This window comes from Mastomys coucha, unplaced genomic scaffold (assembly GCF_008632895.1).
Source record: "Mastomys coucha isolate ucsf_1 unplaced genomic scaffold, UCSF_Mcou_1 pScaffold7, whole genome shotgun sequence".
In the NCBI taxonomy this organism is placed as follows: Eukaryota; Metazoa; Chordata; class Mammalia; order Rodentia; family Muridae; genus Mastomys; species Mastomys coucha.
Window position 1 is genome coordinate 23,385,018 of NW_022196913.1, and position 16,356 is coordinate 23,401,373.

Genomic DNA, 16,356 nt, shown 5'->3' on the forward strand with positions numbered 1-16,356 from the left:
GCAAAAAAATTAAGTGCAAAGAAAAAGCAGGCTGCTGTGACATAATGTGATAAGATAGAAAAGGGTGAAAACATGTTTTTTAAAAAGCCATTTGTTTAATTAAATACTAATTCTTATATAACATGAAAGTAGTGCCTTGCCTCTTTTATCATTACTTAACAAAACAGCTGTTTAGCTTGGCATGTTTAGCTCAACTTGAGCAGTCATCAAGTTACAATAAATAGCTAATGAAAACTAACAAGCTAAAGTTTCAGCTATTGTATATTGATCACATTGAATTAATAAATATAGATACAAATGGCCTCGTACAAGTCAGTAAAAAGCAAGGGTGTTAAGTAAATAAAAAGTAGTATTTCCAAAAGTGTTTTGAAGCTTTCTCCTCCTCTTGGGGTTTGTATTATTAGCCTGTTTTATGATATTAAATTTATATTACGATTTGAAAATGCTGGACTCTAGGTCTTTAGAAACACAAGTGACCTATTTAGCCTACAATGGGAAGTTCAAAGGACACTGGCTGTGGCTCTGCTCTGGCTGCAGGTGGATGCTATCTTGTGAGAAGGAAAGATCACATGGCACAGAAAGCCAGAGTAAGGAAAATCTCACTCGTTTTCTTCTTGGAGAACAACCAGGGTCCTATGAGAAACCCGCTAATTCTTTTGAGGACATCACCCCAGTGGCCTGGCACTACAGTCCTTGTCTTGATGTTCTCCATGCCTCTTACTACCCACACCCACAAATGAACCTCTGCCGCAGACCACATCCCATCTATGGCAGGATTTCAATACTTCATCCTTTATGTACTCGGAGAAAACTTCTAGCAGTGTCTTCAAAATCTTATTAGGAAGTAAGGTTATTCCTTCCTTTCTTCCCTCTCTCCTTCCTTCCCTCCTTCCTTCCTTTCTTCTTTCCCTTTGCTTCTTTCTTTTTATTTTGAGGCAGGATTTCACTGTGTAGCCTACAGCCCTTGCTTGTCTGGAGCTCTCTAGTTAGCCCACGCTGGCTTGAATTCATGGCTAGTGTCCTGCCTCAGACTCCTGGGTGCAGGGGTTACAGACAGAGTCACCACTCAGCCTCTTTCTGAAATGAACCAATTCCTTTTAAATATGTTGCAGGTGGAAACCCTGCATGATTTCGAGGCAGCGAACTCTGATGAACTTACCCTACAAAGGGGCGATGTGGTGCTCGTGGTGCCCTCAGACTCAGAAGCCGACCAGGTAATGTAAAGGCTGGAAGGTGCATTGGGGAGTATTGCATCTTTTGAGGGTCAGTCAGACAAGCGACTTCCCGGAGCATTTCTGTTTTCTAACATGCTGCCACCCAATTCTAAAAGGGGCTGAAGTCTTGCACATTCAGTATTCCATCAGCCGGTCTTTCAGGATACCCATTTCGAATGCCATGGACTGTCCTTTCTGTACAATTAGATAGGATGACCTTTTTCTTGTCTCAAGATATCTTGCTAGGAATGCTGTACTTGTAACTTCAGGTTTTAGGAAATGCTGACGCCAGGCATAAGAAGTGGTTGAATCTGTGGTATGGTAACCCATGGAAAGAACTTAGAAAACTTTATAGGGACATAGAAATGTTTTGGATCTTGATGGGGTCACACCCATGTAGCCTTAGTTAAGCCTTGTTAAACTTTACAACCAACAGCTCTGCCATTATATGACACAGAATTTAAATTGTACCTCAATTGGGAAACATATCTCTTATTAGAATGATTAGATAATAAGGTGCTAGGAACTTTAAAATTGCTCCTATTCACAGTTTGGGAACTCCTGAAATGGTGTGTAAATCCTGGGTAAACAAGCTTATGAGCATGTATTTTACAGAGAAGAGCTATAACTCCCATAGTAATTTTAAAGAAATATATGTATAAGTTTTTCCCTAAAAATAAAGTTTAAATATACAGCTTCCACACTTAACATTTATATGCCATTACTTTTTATTTACATTTATTTGTTACATTTGTATTACATATATTTATTACATTTGCATTTTATTTTGGTAATGAATTTAGCAATATAAATCAGCTGATGGCTAAACACCTAGATGTTATGCCTTTATAAGTGTTAACATCTCCATGCAACTTAAAGTATTAAAACTCTGTTTAATTAGTTACTTTTCTCATTGCTGTGACTTGAGGAGAAGCAACTCAAGCAAAGAACCTCTTGTTGGGAATTGCAGCTCATGGTGGAGGGCAGAAAAGGCCTGACAGCAGGTGGCTCCGTGGCAGTAAGAATGTCATCTGGGCCTCCTGACTTCTTGGCAGACAAAGAGCAAAGAAAGGACATGTCAGGACGTCACCAGATTTCTCAGTTTTCCTATAATTTAGATAACAACCATGGGATGGTACTCTGTGTATTTGGAACAGGTTTTATAGCCTCGGTTAACACTTGCAGGTAAAGCACTCAGGAAAATCCTAAGGCATGTCTCATGAAATGCTCTAGGCATTTATTAATTAACCTAATCAAGTTGACAATGGTAAGTAGCCCTGGCAAGTATGTTCCTTATTAAATTGATAACCAAAACCATTATTGCAAAAGACAGTGTCTCACTCTTGAACCCTTTACCTCACAATGCAAATGCATTCAGTCCATTTCCAATGTCCCCAAAGTCTGAACAATTCTAACATTGTTCAAAAGTCTGGAGTCTCAACTCAGACTTGACAGTCTCTTAACCATATGACCTACAAGATCAAAAATGAAAGAAAAGAAAAGGAAGGAAGGAAGGAAGAAAGAAAGGAAAGAAGGAAGGAAGGGAGGAAGGAAGGAAGGAAGGAAGGAAGGAAGGGAGGAAGGAAGAAAAAAGAAAGGAAGAGAACTATATTCACACTCACATCCCCAGGAAGAAGAAATGGGAGGAGAGCACAGAAATATTGTAGCACAGCCAGGCAGAATCCCAGCAGGCTCAGTGCACAATCCTGCAACCCTATGTGTGGCATCTCAGCATGTGGAGTTACCTTCGGTGCTCTAGTACACTTGGCTGCCCCAACCTCCTCCAGCACTACTTTCTCCAGCAGCGCACCCTCAGCATTCTGTAATCTTACCTAAATGAATGAAGCTTTTCTTGGCAGACATCTTTTGCCTTCCCAACATCCCATGATATATTACAACTTTGTCTTCACCTTCACAGCTTTCTGCATTGCCCTCTTAGAGCTCCAGGCAGAAAATCTGATGCTGCTACACATGGGTAGACTCTGGCTTCTTGGAACCTTGATATAAACCTTCAGGACCCTGTATGTTCTATGTTTGAAAAATGAATATCCGGTGGAAAAAGCAGAACTCTGCTGCCAGTTCAAGGTGTAGCCTTGACCCCTCGGACCACGATCACAATAGGATCTTTGTGCCTGCCATGCTGAGTCTAGGAAACCACTTTGCTAGGGGGTCCTTATTTGTCAGGATGCACTGGATGCTATCTTCATTCAATTATTATATGACAAATGAAAAAATTTAAATAATTGTGCAGTTTTCCAAGCTGGAGTCTAATGAACCCAACAGTTCTCCTTCTTCCCAGTGCAAAGTTCTGGATCTTAACATTAATCATGCAAAACTTTTTTCACAACCATATTATGTGTTATATTTATACCCACAACTGGTTCAAGCTTTTCACCTTGGATTCTCATTAGGGTCCTTGATTCTCACTGCAGCTTCATGGGTACAACCACTCTTTACCTTCTACATTTTATCAGCATTCCAGTTTCCCCAAATCCCATCAGACTAGCCTATTAGGCTGTGTGTGCAGCATCCAAGGGCCTTTCTCACCCACGGATCCAAATTCTTTCAGAAAACAGTTCCAAACATCTAGAAACCACACAGCCAGGTAGTCCCAGTCATGAGCCCACCCTACAGCAATAATTTTCTGTATTAGTTACCGTCTTCATCTCTGTGACCAAATATCAGACAAGAATCAGGTTAAAAAAGGAAAGGCTTATTTGGTGTTTTAGTTTCCATTGTCATGAACAGACATCATGACCATGGCAACTCTTATCAAGGACAACATTTACTTGGGGCTGGCTTAGAGACTCAGAGGTTTAGTCCATTATCATCGTGATGGGAAGCATGGCAGTGTCCAAGCATACGTGGCACTGGAAAAGGAACTGAGAGTTCTACATCTTAAACCACAGACAGCAAGGAGAAGACTGTGCTCATATAAGATCACAAGCCTGCCTCCACAATGACACACTTCCTCAAACAAGGCCACCTCTACTGCAATAAGGCCACACCTCCTAATAGTATCATTCCCAATGAGCTAAGAATGCAAATACATGAGTCTGTAGGGAGAACAACCCTATTCAAATCACAACATTTGGGTTCATGGTTTGAGGAGAGACAGTCCATTGTGGCAGAGAAGACCACAGAATGGCAGGTAGCTCCACAGAGTGGCAGGTAGCCCCACAGAGTGGCAGGTAGAAGCCCACGGAGTGGCAGGTAGCTCCACGGAGTGGCAGGGAGCTCCACAGAGTGGCAGGTAGCTCCACAGAGTGGCACGTAGAAGCCCACAGAGTGGCAGGTGGCTCCACAGAGTGGCAGGTAACTCCACAGAGTGGCAGATAGCTCTACAGAGTGGCAGGTAGCTCCACGGAGTGGCAGGTAGCTCCACAGAGTGGCAGGTAGCTCCACGGAGTGGCAGGTAGCTCCACGGAGTGGCAGGTAGAAGCCCACAGAGTGGCAAGTAGAAGCCCACAGAGTGGCAGGTAGCTCCACAGAGTGGCAGGTAACTCCATTTTGGTGTGATTATGAGGCTGCGCTTTCTCTTCCCTCCATGTCTCATAAGAACAATTTCTAATTCTATGATGTTCAAGGTTAATGCCTAACAGCCTGACTTTTTAAATTGATATGTATTTCGCCATCATAGTCAGGCTGGGGAATTTATAAGGATTCCTTTGCTGCTCAGTGTTTAAGTCTATGCAGCGGCCATTCCAGTACCACATCTCTGCCATCTTTCTATTTAGTCTCCATTTCCTTGCTGAGATTTCTCCTATATTGTCTCATAATCAATTGTCTTTCAACTTGAACAAACTTATAACTGATTCAGTATTTCTAATTGATTCCGTATTTCTAACTGATTCTAAATATTTGGAAATGTGTACGACATCAGAGCATGTTTCTATCCATTGCCTTTTGTCCATAGGACATATTTTACTAATTTTGTCCTTGGGCCTGATAACATTTTTATTTATACTGGACCCAGTAAGTGCACAGCACACTGTAGGGAGCTGGATTCTCTTTTCTATATCTGAAGATTATTTATTTTTGTTCCAACCGACACTAAAATTAGTAACTTATTACTCTAAATTTGTGGAAGGTTGTTTGATTGCATTTTCTTAGAATATTTGCCTATAGACATTTCATAAATTTTTATCCATAGGACAAAATTTCTACTTCTAAATCATAAGGTATTTTTAGGGGAATCATCTACAGAAAGCCTGTAGTGTAGTGTTTTGTCTATTCTCCTAACTAATTATTGGATATTTTCTTTATTTACATTTCAAATGTTTTCCCCTTTCTATGTCTCCCCTTCAGAAACCCTATATCCAATTCCCCCTCCCCCTGCCTCTATGAAAGTGTTCCCCTACCCACCCACCCCCTCCTGTCTTCCCACCCTGACATTCCCCTATACTGTTGCATTGTTAATACTCATTTTTATTTTAAACTTCATGTACGCATATGTGGCTGTGTGGGGATGTGTGCACATGATGCAGGTGCCTAGGTGAGCTGGGTGTCAGCTGTCCTGGCCTGAGTTACAGGTGGTTGTGGGCTGTCTGATGTGGGTTCTAAGGCCCAAACTCAGGTACTTGGACTTGAACTCTGGTGCTTACAAGTGTTCACATTCTTAACCGCTGAGTCACCTCTCCAGCCCCTTGCAGGATATGAACTCCAAACTCTCCCTTTATTGGCAGTGCTGAAACACTCTTGCTGTTCTCAGATAGTTTACTATTGTTTCTCCCCTAGTTCTTGAAATCTCATTTGTAGATGCAAAGGATTTAAGGAAAGTGTCTCTGTGTTCTAGGGGACTTCCTGCCTCCCAGAATTTCCCTGTCCACTAGTATACAGCTGTTCTTGTAGCCTCAAATTCTATACCCGTGCAGTATACGGAATGAGGACAATCCTTGGGGGATAGCTGTGTTAACCTGTTCTCATGCACAGTGATTCCCTACATGCAAGGGTTAAATATTCTTGCTTTTTGTCTTGGTGCCTTCAGCTAGCTCTGCACATGATTTATGTCTATCCCACTATACATAGGCTTCATTTTATAATTATATTTTATCACAAACAGTTGCCAATGTATAGACTCATATATGCACATATACATGCATAGTTATCAGAGTGCTTGGTCTGGGCAGAAGCATTTATTTAATACAAACTGTTCCGCCATAATCAAAACCGGAAATTCCTTTCTACCACATATTTTAGGCAGTTAAAGTTTAATTTTCCTTAGATAATGATTTATCTTGCCTAATATCCTTCACTTCGCAGTTAAAGTTGTATTTCCGAGTAATGTGCTAGAATATATCTTCATTATGGCTTTGTGGATGTCGCTTCTTATCTTTTTGTTCTCCATTGAAATGATTTAAAAATGCCTAGCTCCATTTGGTCTCATTAAATTTTGACGCACTGTAAATAGAATCCAACACAGGCTTGTGGGAGGGGAACTGACCTTTCCTGTGCACACTAGAGGCTTGGTGAAGGTTTACTTATCATCTCTCACTTTAGATATAACTGTCCTTCACATAGGTGACATCGGAATTTGAAGGAGGGCACCTTTCTTCATTAGCTAGACTCTTATAAGTCAGTTTATTGGGGCAATTTTTCCTTTGCTATTTTTTTTGGGGGGTGTTTTTTCTCTCTCTTCAAAAATTGGCCTGTCTAAGTGCTCATATTTCTTGTCCTTTTAGAAGCATCAATTTATAGTCTCTGATGATATCAAAGGGAATGCATTCAGCCCTTTATTTAATTTCTGAGACCTCTTTTTTATCAGATGTACTTGAGCTTCATGGAGGACTAGTTCAGATTAAATCTGACCATTCCTCTTTGTAAGTGCCTGCCTTTCCTGCCTTGGTTAACATAATAAAAATAGACATTTCTCACTGTTACCCATGTAGTACATGTCTGTGCATGTTACCCCCTCCAGAGGACAAAGAGCAGCCTGCAATTCTCAGTTATTGCAGTAGTCTCCCATTGTATAGGTGGCCATCTAAGTCACCTATAGTTCTCTGAGCTTCCTATAGCTGAATGTCTTTATTTGCATGGTGGCACCTATGAGAGAAATAAAACTAACTTAGAAAGAACGTGTGTCTCTAGCAAGAACACCACAACCTCAACTGTCCCTGTAATCCACATGGACGAGAAACATCAGGTATCAACGTCAGCAGCAAAGGCCATGTCAGGCAGCACTTTTCCAGCATTCAGCAGTGGCGAGCCCTGTATTGGATGCTTCATTGGGGCTACATGGTGTGAGCTGTGGGGCAGTGCTTTCATATAAGAATGTGGCACCAGACATTTGGTAACCATGTCAGCATTATTTCCTAACTTAACAACTTTAAAATGTTTGACCCTCCCTGACACCAAGGATCATTCCCTCGCTCTTTAGTCCACTGTGAACCACAAGACAGTTGGTTGGATTCCTTGCATACCATATTTTCATGTGAAATCCCTTTTTCTGAACAACTTATAACTCAGATAACACTAACTCAATAGGCTGTATTCAAGATTAGCATGTTAAAATTTACCTTCAGTTAATTATGTACAATAATACATAACTTAAGTTAGTAATTTTTTAAAAAAAATGTTCAAGTGACCAAAATTTACAGTGTTTTGTAGTAGTGTGGCATCCTGAGGTCACAGTATTGTATAAGTTATTGGCACTGTGCACTCTGCAGTTTGCTGTATTCTGAAACATTGTTCTTGTCTTTCAGGATGCAGGCTGGTTGGTAGGGGTGAAGGAGTCAGACTGGCTTCAGTACAGAGATCTGGCCACATACAAAGGCCTCTTTCCAGAGAACTTCACCCGGCGCCTGGAGTAGGGCTGCAGATGTTGCAGAAGGGTCACGTGACTGGGTTCTCAAACCTTCATGAAATGCAGAGGAGTTCACTTTTGCGACTACACTCTTAATGATTGACAGACTGGTGCCAGATGAGGCTTAGGAAGACTGACCAATAGAGCATGTGTGCAAAAACTATCAGAAGAGGGGAAAATAGCAAACTAAGGAAAGAGTCCTTACTCTGTTCCCTGTGTTCAATAGAGGTCAGTTCGTGCTTTGTCTAACCGTGGACACTGGTACTTGATTCCCCTCCTACCAAGTCGAAAGTAGCTTTCTGCAGACCAGACTTTGACTTCTTTGCATCAAGTGTGTGGTGTCGAGTGGTTGCCCTGCAGATGTGATGAGTTATCCTGTAGTAAGACATCATCTTACTCCCTTGCCCAATGTGAGCACGTGCTCTCTTTCCCTTTCAAGTTTACTGTGTTTAAAACTAAACAGCTGCAAACGTTCTTAACAGTCTTTTCCAATCACCTCTATATACATATGTACTGACACACAGTCGCACAAGCTAGTCCCCATGCCTGCTGGACCTATGTGTATGCAAATGGCTACATATACATAGCTGACTCCTTCCCTTTCCACTGTAGCTCTCCACCTCTCAAGTGTCATTGATACACACATTGCTCTTATTTGTCGGCATTACAGCTGCAGTTTTGCCTTGGGGCAAAACCACTCATCCCATTGCCAAAACAGTTGACAGTGTCTGTGTGTGTTGTGTGCAGTTTTCAGGATGATATAACAGATAGCCCACGCTGCTGCCCCTTTGGAGAGAGCAGGGCCTGGTTGTGTAGCTTCCCAGCTGCTCAGTCCAGATAAATCCATGGACCAGCATCTATGCAGTCATCATTTCTGCCTTTATGTGATTGGCTGGACGAGGGGGCATAAGAACCTATTTATAAAAGCTCCTATATACTTCCATGTTCTATTTATGCAACTCATCTTCACAGATCATTCTAAAATGAATGAGGTGATGTATGCTATACCACAAACCATCTGTAAAGGTTGTGTTCTCAGTGCTGTGTCATTCCAAATAAACCTTTGGTAATCTCCAAGCTACACTGATTCTTTTTCAAGAGTGGTTTTTTTTTTTTTTGAAATCTTGTTCCAGTTGGACAAGCTACTTGAAATGCTTTATATTGGAGTTGTTATTTGTGCAGCTGTGTGCTTGTTCCAACTCTGAGTTGTGTTCTGTGGCCCTGCCTCACTTCCCCATCCCTCCATCCAAGTCATTGCTGGTCACTGGTGCTTCCTGGGAATCAGCAATCACTAGAGCACAAGTAACAGCTGTGAGAGACCTCCTTCTGTGGACACTCAGTCTGGGAACCACAGGCAACCATAGGATGCACAATCAGCCTTGCAACAGCTTCATCTTTAGTCACTTTTCTTTCTGGCATTTTTGTGTTTGTAAGTACATTAAAAAAAGTAGCTCTGACAGCATAGAAAAGTCAATTCATAGAGCCATTGTAGTGAGAGGAGAACATATCATACAAGCATGTTTCATCTTGAGAAATGTCTAGTAATATAGTTCTGTATCCAGGGATACAGTGTAAGCCAATGAAGGCTATGCATGAATACATTTCTTATTTGTGTTTCAAATTCTCCTGATGAATCACTGGGCTTTAGGTCTCTTAAGCGGTAATAGGGAAATTTCTATTGTTGGCCACTGTTTCCCCAAGGGCTACTTTAAAAGAAGGCTTAATTATTGTGAATGATAGTCTACTGAAAGAAAATAAAGCTGTCACTGTCCAGCAGCTTGCCAGGAAACTAAGCAAAGTGCAGTGAGGTAACCCTTATGAAGGAACTCACCCCGACATGAGAATGTGTGGGCTGTTGAAAACTGATGGAACCAATCGGGGCCCTTGGTTTTATTGTTGTTTGCAGCGTTTGGTATTAAACTCTGACCCTTGCAAATGCTAGACAATATATCTGCATCCCAGTACCCCAAATGGTTTTAATGATAAGGTGTACCTAAACTGTGCAAAGCTAATTGCCACATCTCCAGGAGCAGTCACTCTGAAATTCCACTGGAATCCTCCCCCCAGTGGCTGACACAGGACCTAACGTGAGACAGAAGGATATGGCTCAAGTGAATTTTACCCTGAACTTCCTAGACGAAAGTACTTAGGTGACGTACCAAGTTCATCCAAGACAACATCCTTTAGTCCTATTTTTAAAATACTGATTTGGTTTTGAAATACTGAATACAGGTAATCAGATCATTTTGGGAACTGGAAAGATCCAAGAACTGCCAGTGTCCTGAAGAGGAATGAGTGGGAGACCATGGCCCACTTCTGTGCTATAGAACCTGCTCTTACAGTGGACAGCCTTTTTTCTTTTGGGCCTTCTAAGGGGTTTGTAGTGGCTTCAGGAGCTTCCATGGCTACTGCTAAGGTAAGGGCATCCTGTTCACATCATATGGAAATAAATAACTTGGATTGTAAAAATATTTTATCGCACATGGCCTGGATCAAGAAGGCTGTGTCTGAACCAATGAACTTTTGCTTCCTCTTTTGAAACTAAGGGTGTGCAGGTCTTCACATCTTTAAGAATCCAATAGAGAAAGCCCGTGGCTCTCATGAAGCAGACACCTCCTGGGCCATCTGTGTGGGATGACTACAACATCCTTTGCTGTTTTAAAAATTCAGTCACTCAGGGTAGACCATGCCCTTGCACAGGAAAAGCTCCATGCACTATTCTACTCTACAATTATGAACAAGATTCTTTTTTGTCAAAGCTAGGGAGGCTTTGAAATAAGTCAACAAGAAACCCACAATGATAGCATCTGTTGGGTAGAGTGTGAAGACTCCTTGTTCTGATGCTCTTGAAAAATCTAGAGAAACCATGGATTGGGCCATTAGAAAAATCACATCCTAATTCTGAATTCCATTCAGATGGTAAATACCTTACCTTAGGAAATGCCAAACACATGAGAATAGAAGAATTGATGATGACTAAGGGCCAGTGCTTTATTCCACACAAAAGGCATGACTGTGCACCTTGAAGCTTTAGAAACACACCAGTCAACAGAATGACTATCCTCGGACTCTACTAGTCTTTTCTGCAAAGCTCAACTAAAATCTGCTTTCTGGTTTTTACTTAAAGCTAAGAGAAAATTCTTATAAACACTATGGGTCAGACCTTGATACACAGTGCTTCATACTGTTCCATGTGTGGTAGCAACTACTGTCTTCCCAGAATGGAACCTCTTCCTGGACCTCAAGTAAAGAGACATTTAGAAGCTTCGTGGAGAAGACTGGTCATCTCTTGGCAAAGTTAGACAACTGAGAGCCATGTGGTTCTGCTCAGCTTGGAGACACTCTTTTTCTGGGCTCAGCCAATATTTGAGATTTTTCTTAACCTACAACATCAGGCTGAAACGAATTTGGCTGAGACCAAATTGTATCCTAGCACACAGCAAGCAGATTCGAAAGCACCAAACATTCAAATGCATGAAAAACCTGAGTAGTGTCCCCAAATATTTTGTGAGTTATTAGTTATACTTTCTCAAGATTGCTTAATGATTTTTACAGTTTAGAAGATAATTGTGATACAACTCTTAAATCTATGCAAACTGACAGATCCTAAAGTTTTTCAAAGGAAACAAATTGTATTAGTTTCCAAAATCCAAATAGTCCCAAGACCCTTACGATCTCAGGTCAAAAACTCAGGTTGTCTGATTCTTAAAGGTCACGTGGAGTTGTAAGCTTATTTTTGCCTCCCTGCAGCACCTATGGATGTGTATGTATTTAGCTCTTGACAAATGCATCCTTGTATATCACAAAGCAGTATACATTTAGTCCTCTGTGAGAGAACCATGTCCTTAAGCACTTAACCACAGGGATGATTCTCTTCTACCCTCTTCTCCAATCAATAAATATCATAAAACTCTCATGTTGCCATATGTTCCCCATTATCAACCACCATGTGATTTCTGTAGCATTTGGAAACACTATACAACATTTTCACAGTCTCCCTAATATTCCAGGATACAAATCACCCCTGTTTTCCTACTTCTCTGGCTTTTTTTTCCCTACTTTCTCTGGTTTCTTGTTTTCTGTACTTGTTCTCCTTCTGACCGAGGGAGCTAGAGTTGGGCACTAAGTAGGGAGATAGCAATATCCTCCCATTTGTATTTCTGCTGTCCAAGGACTGTTCCTGGAGAGGTTCCTGTTGTTGTCTCCAGTTCCACATATTGCTATGCTCCACATATCCGCATGTTCATTAAACAGTTGTTAATCTTTTTGTCAGTGTGAATTCCTATAACTTCTGGAGAGTAATTCTACAAGGCATCTCCCTGGTACCCAGCATGTGGCTGAATCCTGCACCTACTGAATTTGGAGTTTTCCTTGTGCTTCATTTCACAAGAATACACACCCACTGTTGTCTCTTCCCTCCAAAATGTCTTACCAGCCTGCATTCTAGTATCTATTACCAGGTCCTGTAGGCATGTCCCCACAGCCAGAGGTGATTTTGCATCTCTCTTCAACTCATTTTATGTGCATAACACCAATGCCAGCATATTAGCACCCCTTCCTACCAGTGGCTCTTGTATCATATGACAGTGATGAGTATCTTTTAGATATGGTATGTCATTGGAATCACAATGTCACTGCTTGACCCTCAAAGGTTCCCATCTTCACCAGCATGTCCCTTCAGTTTCCCTCATATGAGTCTCCTCACTGTCCACCCGTTGTACCTGCTAAACCAATACATGTTCTACGTTTGTTTGCTCTGCTACAGCCTCGCTTAGAATGGTGAATGCCCCTTTTCTGCTTGCCTATACTACTCCCCTGCCACCTCAGAGCACCTCTCATTGTGTATTAAAGGGCTCTCCTCCTGTTCAATCCCACTCTATCACCCACTCAGACTGCTCATTCAGTGTAGAGCATGCACGGGTGCCCTCAGCCTTTTATTTCCCACACTAAGGGATACACTCTCATCCCAACTCCATATTCTCCATCCACCTGGTGTTCTTGTGTGAGTAAACGGGAGCCCCAGCACCGATCAACTCGTGCCTATCAGTGCAGGGACATCCCAAGTACAGCACTCCAGGATTGCTGAGATTAAATATCAAAGAAGTATCAAGTAATCCTGTCACAATGCAGAGTTTCATTTTAAATAAAACTCCCAAACATATCAAGTGTCTAGCCAAAACAAATGGAAAGGTTTGGCTGAAAGGTTTATTTAGTAAAGCAATGCAGATGGCAGAGTTGCTTTGTGTAGTTGTTACGTCTGAAACTCACAAAGGATTGACAGATAAAACAGAAAATACTCATCCAAGAAGGAATTTCAAAAATTATCCTTGCCATAATTTATTTCTAGGGATTCTTGTTTAGATTTGTTTATGTATATATTTTGATTAATTGATGAGAATAATGATTCTTGTTTAGATTTGTTTATGTATGTAGTTTTGAATAATTGATGGGAATAATGAATATGTTTGTTTTTGTCAGAGTCTCTAAAAGTTCTGTGTTTGAAATCACTTGAACGTCACAAAACTATGTTGTCATCATTAATAGCACTCCTCAAAAACAGGAAAATTTAGCAAGGTCATTTGATCGGTAAACAGCAGAACCAGGCTATGCATACCCTGAGAGGACCATCTCCTCTCACCCTCTGCTATGGCACTGCCTTTCGTGCTGTACATTAGGCACATAAATAGCCAGGACTTTGAAGGAGACACGCAGTGCACATACCAGTATCCTAATGATCAGATCACAGTCTGGTAACCAAGGAGATCCTGCTTAATATATACTGGCAAATATTAAAATTTCTACCAAGAAAATTACTCCCAGGACATTGCGTGCGTGCGTGTGTGCGTGTGTGTACACATGTCTCCTTAACCAGCAACCCTAGGACTGAATTCCTAGGAAGTGCTGACCTTCTGTAAGGATGCTCATGACACTCATGTCATAGCATGGGAAGTGACAGCCAAGACCCTAATCTGGGAAGCTGGGTGAATAGTCCCCAGAAGAGCCAGCTGTGGAGCAAGAGAAAAAGATTGGAGTACTAAACGGGGCATCCAGTCACCTCCAGTGGAAGAGTGTGCGGCTCATGGAGGTAAATACATGACTCACAAAAGCACTATGGCATTTTCCCAGCTAACAGAGGCTCTAAGGACATATGTCAAATGTATTAGAGTGGGCACACAGGAAGAGATAGGAATGGAGGAGAGAAAACAAGGACAACAGTTAACCAATAACTAATTATGCCACATTACTGGCATGGATTAGTAGTAACAGCACAGCATCATTCAGAAATATAATGGAAAAACAGGAGATCTATAACTTAAAACAACACCAGCAACTCCACAAGATTTCAATGACTAAATTCTGGATAACTGACCCCAAACTTTATATTTTAAAAAAACCTTTTATACTTTTTCAGTAATTGAGATTGATATCAGGCAATGATATACCCAGCTTAGTCACCTTTTCTTTTTCAATTATTTTTATTTTGTGGAATTTTAAGTTGTGTATGATTGACTTAAACTCGGCATCAAAGCCAGGCAGGCCTTGGACTTGACATCTTCATACCTCAGTCTCCCAAGTAGCTGGATTCTCAGGTGTGCCCCGCCCCCCGTGCCTGGTCATTAAGCCTTAAGACTTAGACGACCCATAATCCTCAGCCCCAGAGAGTGGATTTAGCTCACAGACTGAGACCAGGGAGAAAGGAATTGTTCCTTTTCTTCAGTGGTTGTAGAAAACATGACTTTTTCTTTTCTCAGGGAAAATCTGTATCCAATAGCTGTCGAGAGCCACTTAGGTGGCTCTGACCACTGACCACTCATCTTGGGGATTTGTCTCACCTCTCTTTTCTGAGAAGATTGAAGCAACCTGGAATAGTGACAGTAGAGGGCACTGACCAGAGCCTTTCATAGCTCAGTCATATGAGCATGAGAAAAATGATAAAAGCTTGTTTTTAGAAGACAAGCCCTTACTCAAATTATAGGCAACCTCCATGTCTTCCAGTTACAGGATGCTGTGGGTCTCAGCTGGTAGTCTTGCTGGCTCTTAAAACTGGATCATTAAAATGTTCAAAACTGGTAAACAAGGTTGAATTCCCCCAAGACAATGCCAACAAATGACCCATTCTGAATATTCCAAACCAGTTCCACATTTTTACTGAGGGACCTTCTTGTTTAGTTTCAAAGCAAGCTAGACCAGTAAGAGTCAGCATGCCTCAACTTCTCCAATGTGTTCCAGTTGTGTCTGTGTATATCCGTGGGGTGGAGGTGGGGGTCCCAAGTATGTCCACAAGCATTTGATTTACCACTGCAAAGCTCAAGAGTCTGACCTTTCTCCTTGGGCAGTTTTGAGCACTGCCATTCTATTAGTCTGACCCAAGTCTTCTGAGATTGCCCACCTGAAGCAGAGACCAGGCTAGGCGCTAAACCACCATCTGTCCAGACACTCTGTATCCCGTGGAATTTTCTTACCAATTCTACTCAATGTCTAATCAAGAGAATAAAAGCAATACAGGTTATTGATGAATTGAAATTAAAATGATGGCCAGGCGGTGGTGGAACACGCCTTAAATCCCAGCACTTGGGAGGCAGAGACAGACGGATTTCTGAGTTCGAGGCCAGTCTTGTCTACAGAGTGAGTTCCAGGACAACCAAGGCTATACAGAGAAACCCTGTCTCAAAAAAACAAAAAACAAACAACAACAAAACAAAACAAAAAGAAAAAAAACAAATTAAAATGGTGATTCTTCCCTTTTTAATCTTAACATACCTTTTTTTTTCTCAGAGTGTGGACCATCTTTTCAAATTAGAGTCACAAAATACTATATCTGGAAGAAAAAAAAAACCCAACAGTCACTTCTCTCACTTTTGAAGTTCAGAAAGTAGAGACTGCAAAGGGGACTGTCTTAACTACGCCCATGGTATGCACCAAGGGAGGACTGGGGTCTGCCTTGCTTCCCAGCCTTTTCCAGTCCTTACTGAGGACTGACATTAGAACCTGCCATTTTCTGAAACCACAATAACACTGTGTTGCTACACCTATTATGGCCAGAAAGGGGCGCCAGAGGTCAGTGGAAAAAATGGAGCAAACTATCTTTTAAGCAGGAAGCACACACAGTTGAACATTTTAAAAAAGTAGATCATCATCATCTTTCTGTGTCTGAAATGTGGCATTCTAGCAAAGACAATTAATTCTGAGTCATAACCAGCCAAGTAGTTTACTCAGGGCACAGGCTCACTGGACTAAGTGGCTCCTTCAAATTCTTTTTATTTGTTTTTAATTTTTTAAAATTTGGTGTGTGCGGGTGTGTGTGTGTGTGTGTGTGTGTGTGTGCGTGCGTGCGTGCGT

At 41.5% G+C, this 16,356-nt stretch overlaps 1 protein-coding gene across 1 annotated transcript in view; it reads left to right on the plus strand.

Moving 5' to 3' along the window:
* The window catches only part of Amph (amphiphysin), a 211,533-nt gene extending 202,434 nt beyond the window's left edge, over positions 1 to 9,099 (plus strand). Inside the window, exons 20-21 of the mRNA XM_031359752.1 lie at positions 1,113 to 1,214; positions 7,916 to 9,099. Coding sequence (XP_031215612.1) covers positions 1,113 to 1,214; positions 7,916 to 8,023 — 210 coding nt within the window. The 3' untranslated portion in view covers positions 8,024 to 9,099. The remainder of the gene's footprint in view (positions 1 to 1,112; positions 1,215 to 7,915) is intronic.
* The last annotated feature ends 7,257 nt before the right edge of the window (positions 9,100 to 16,356 follow it).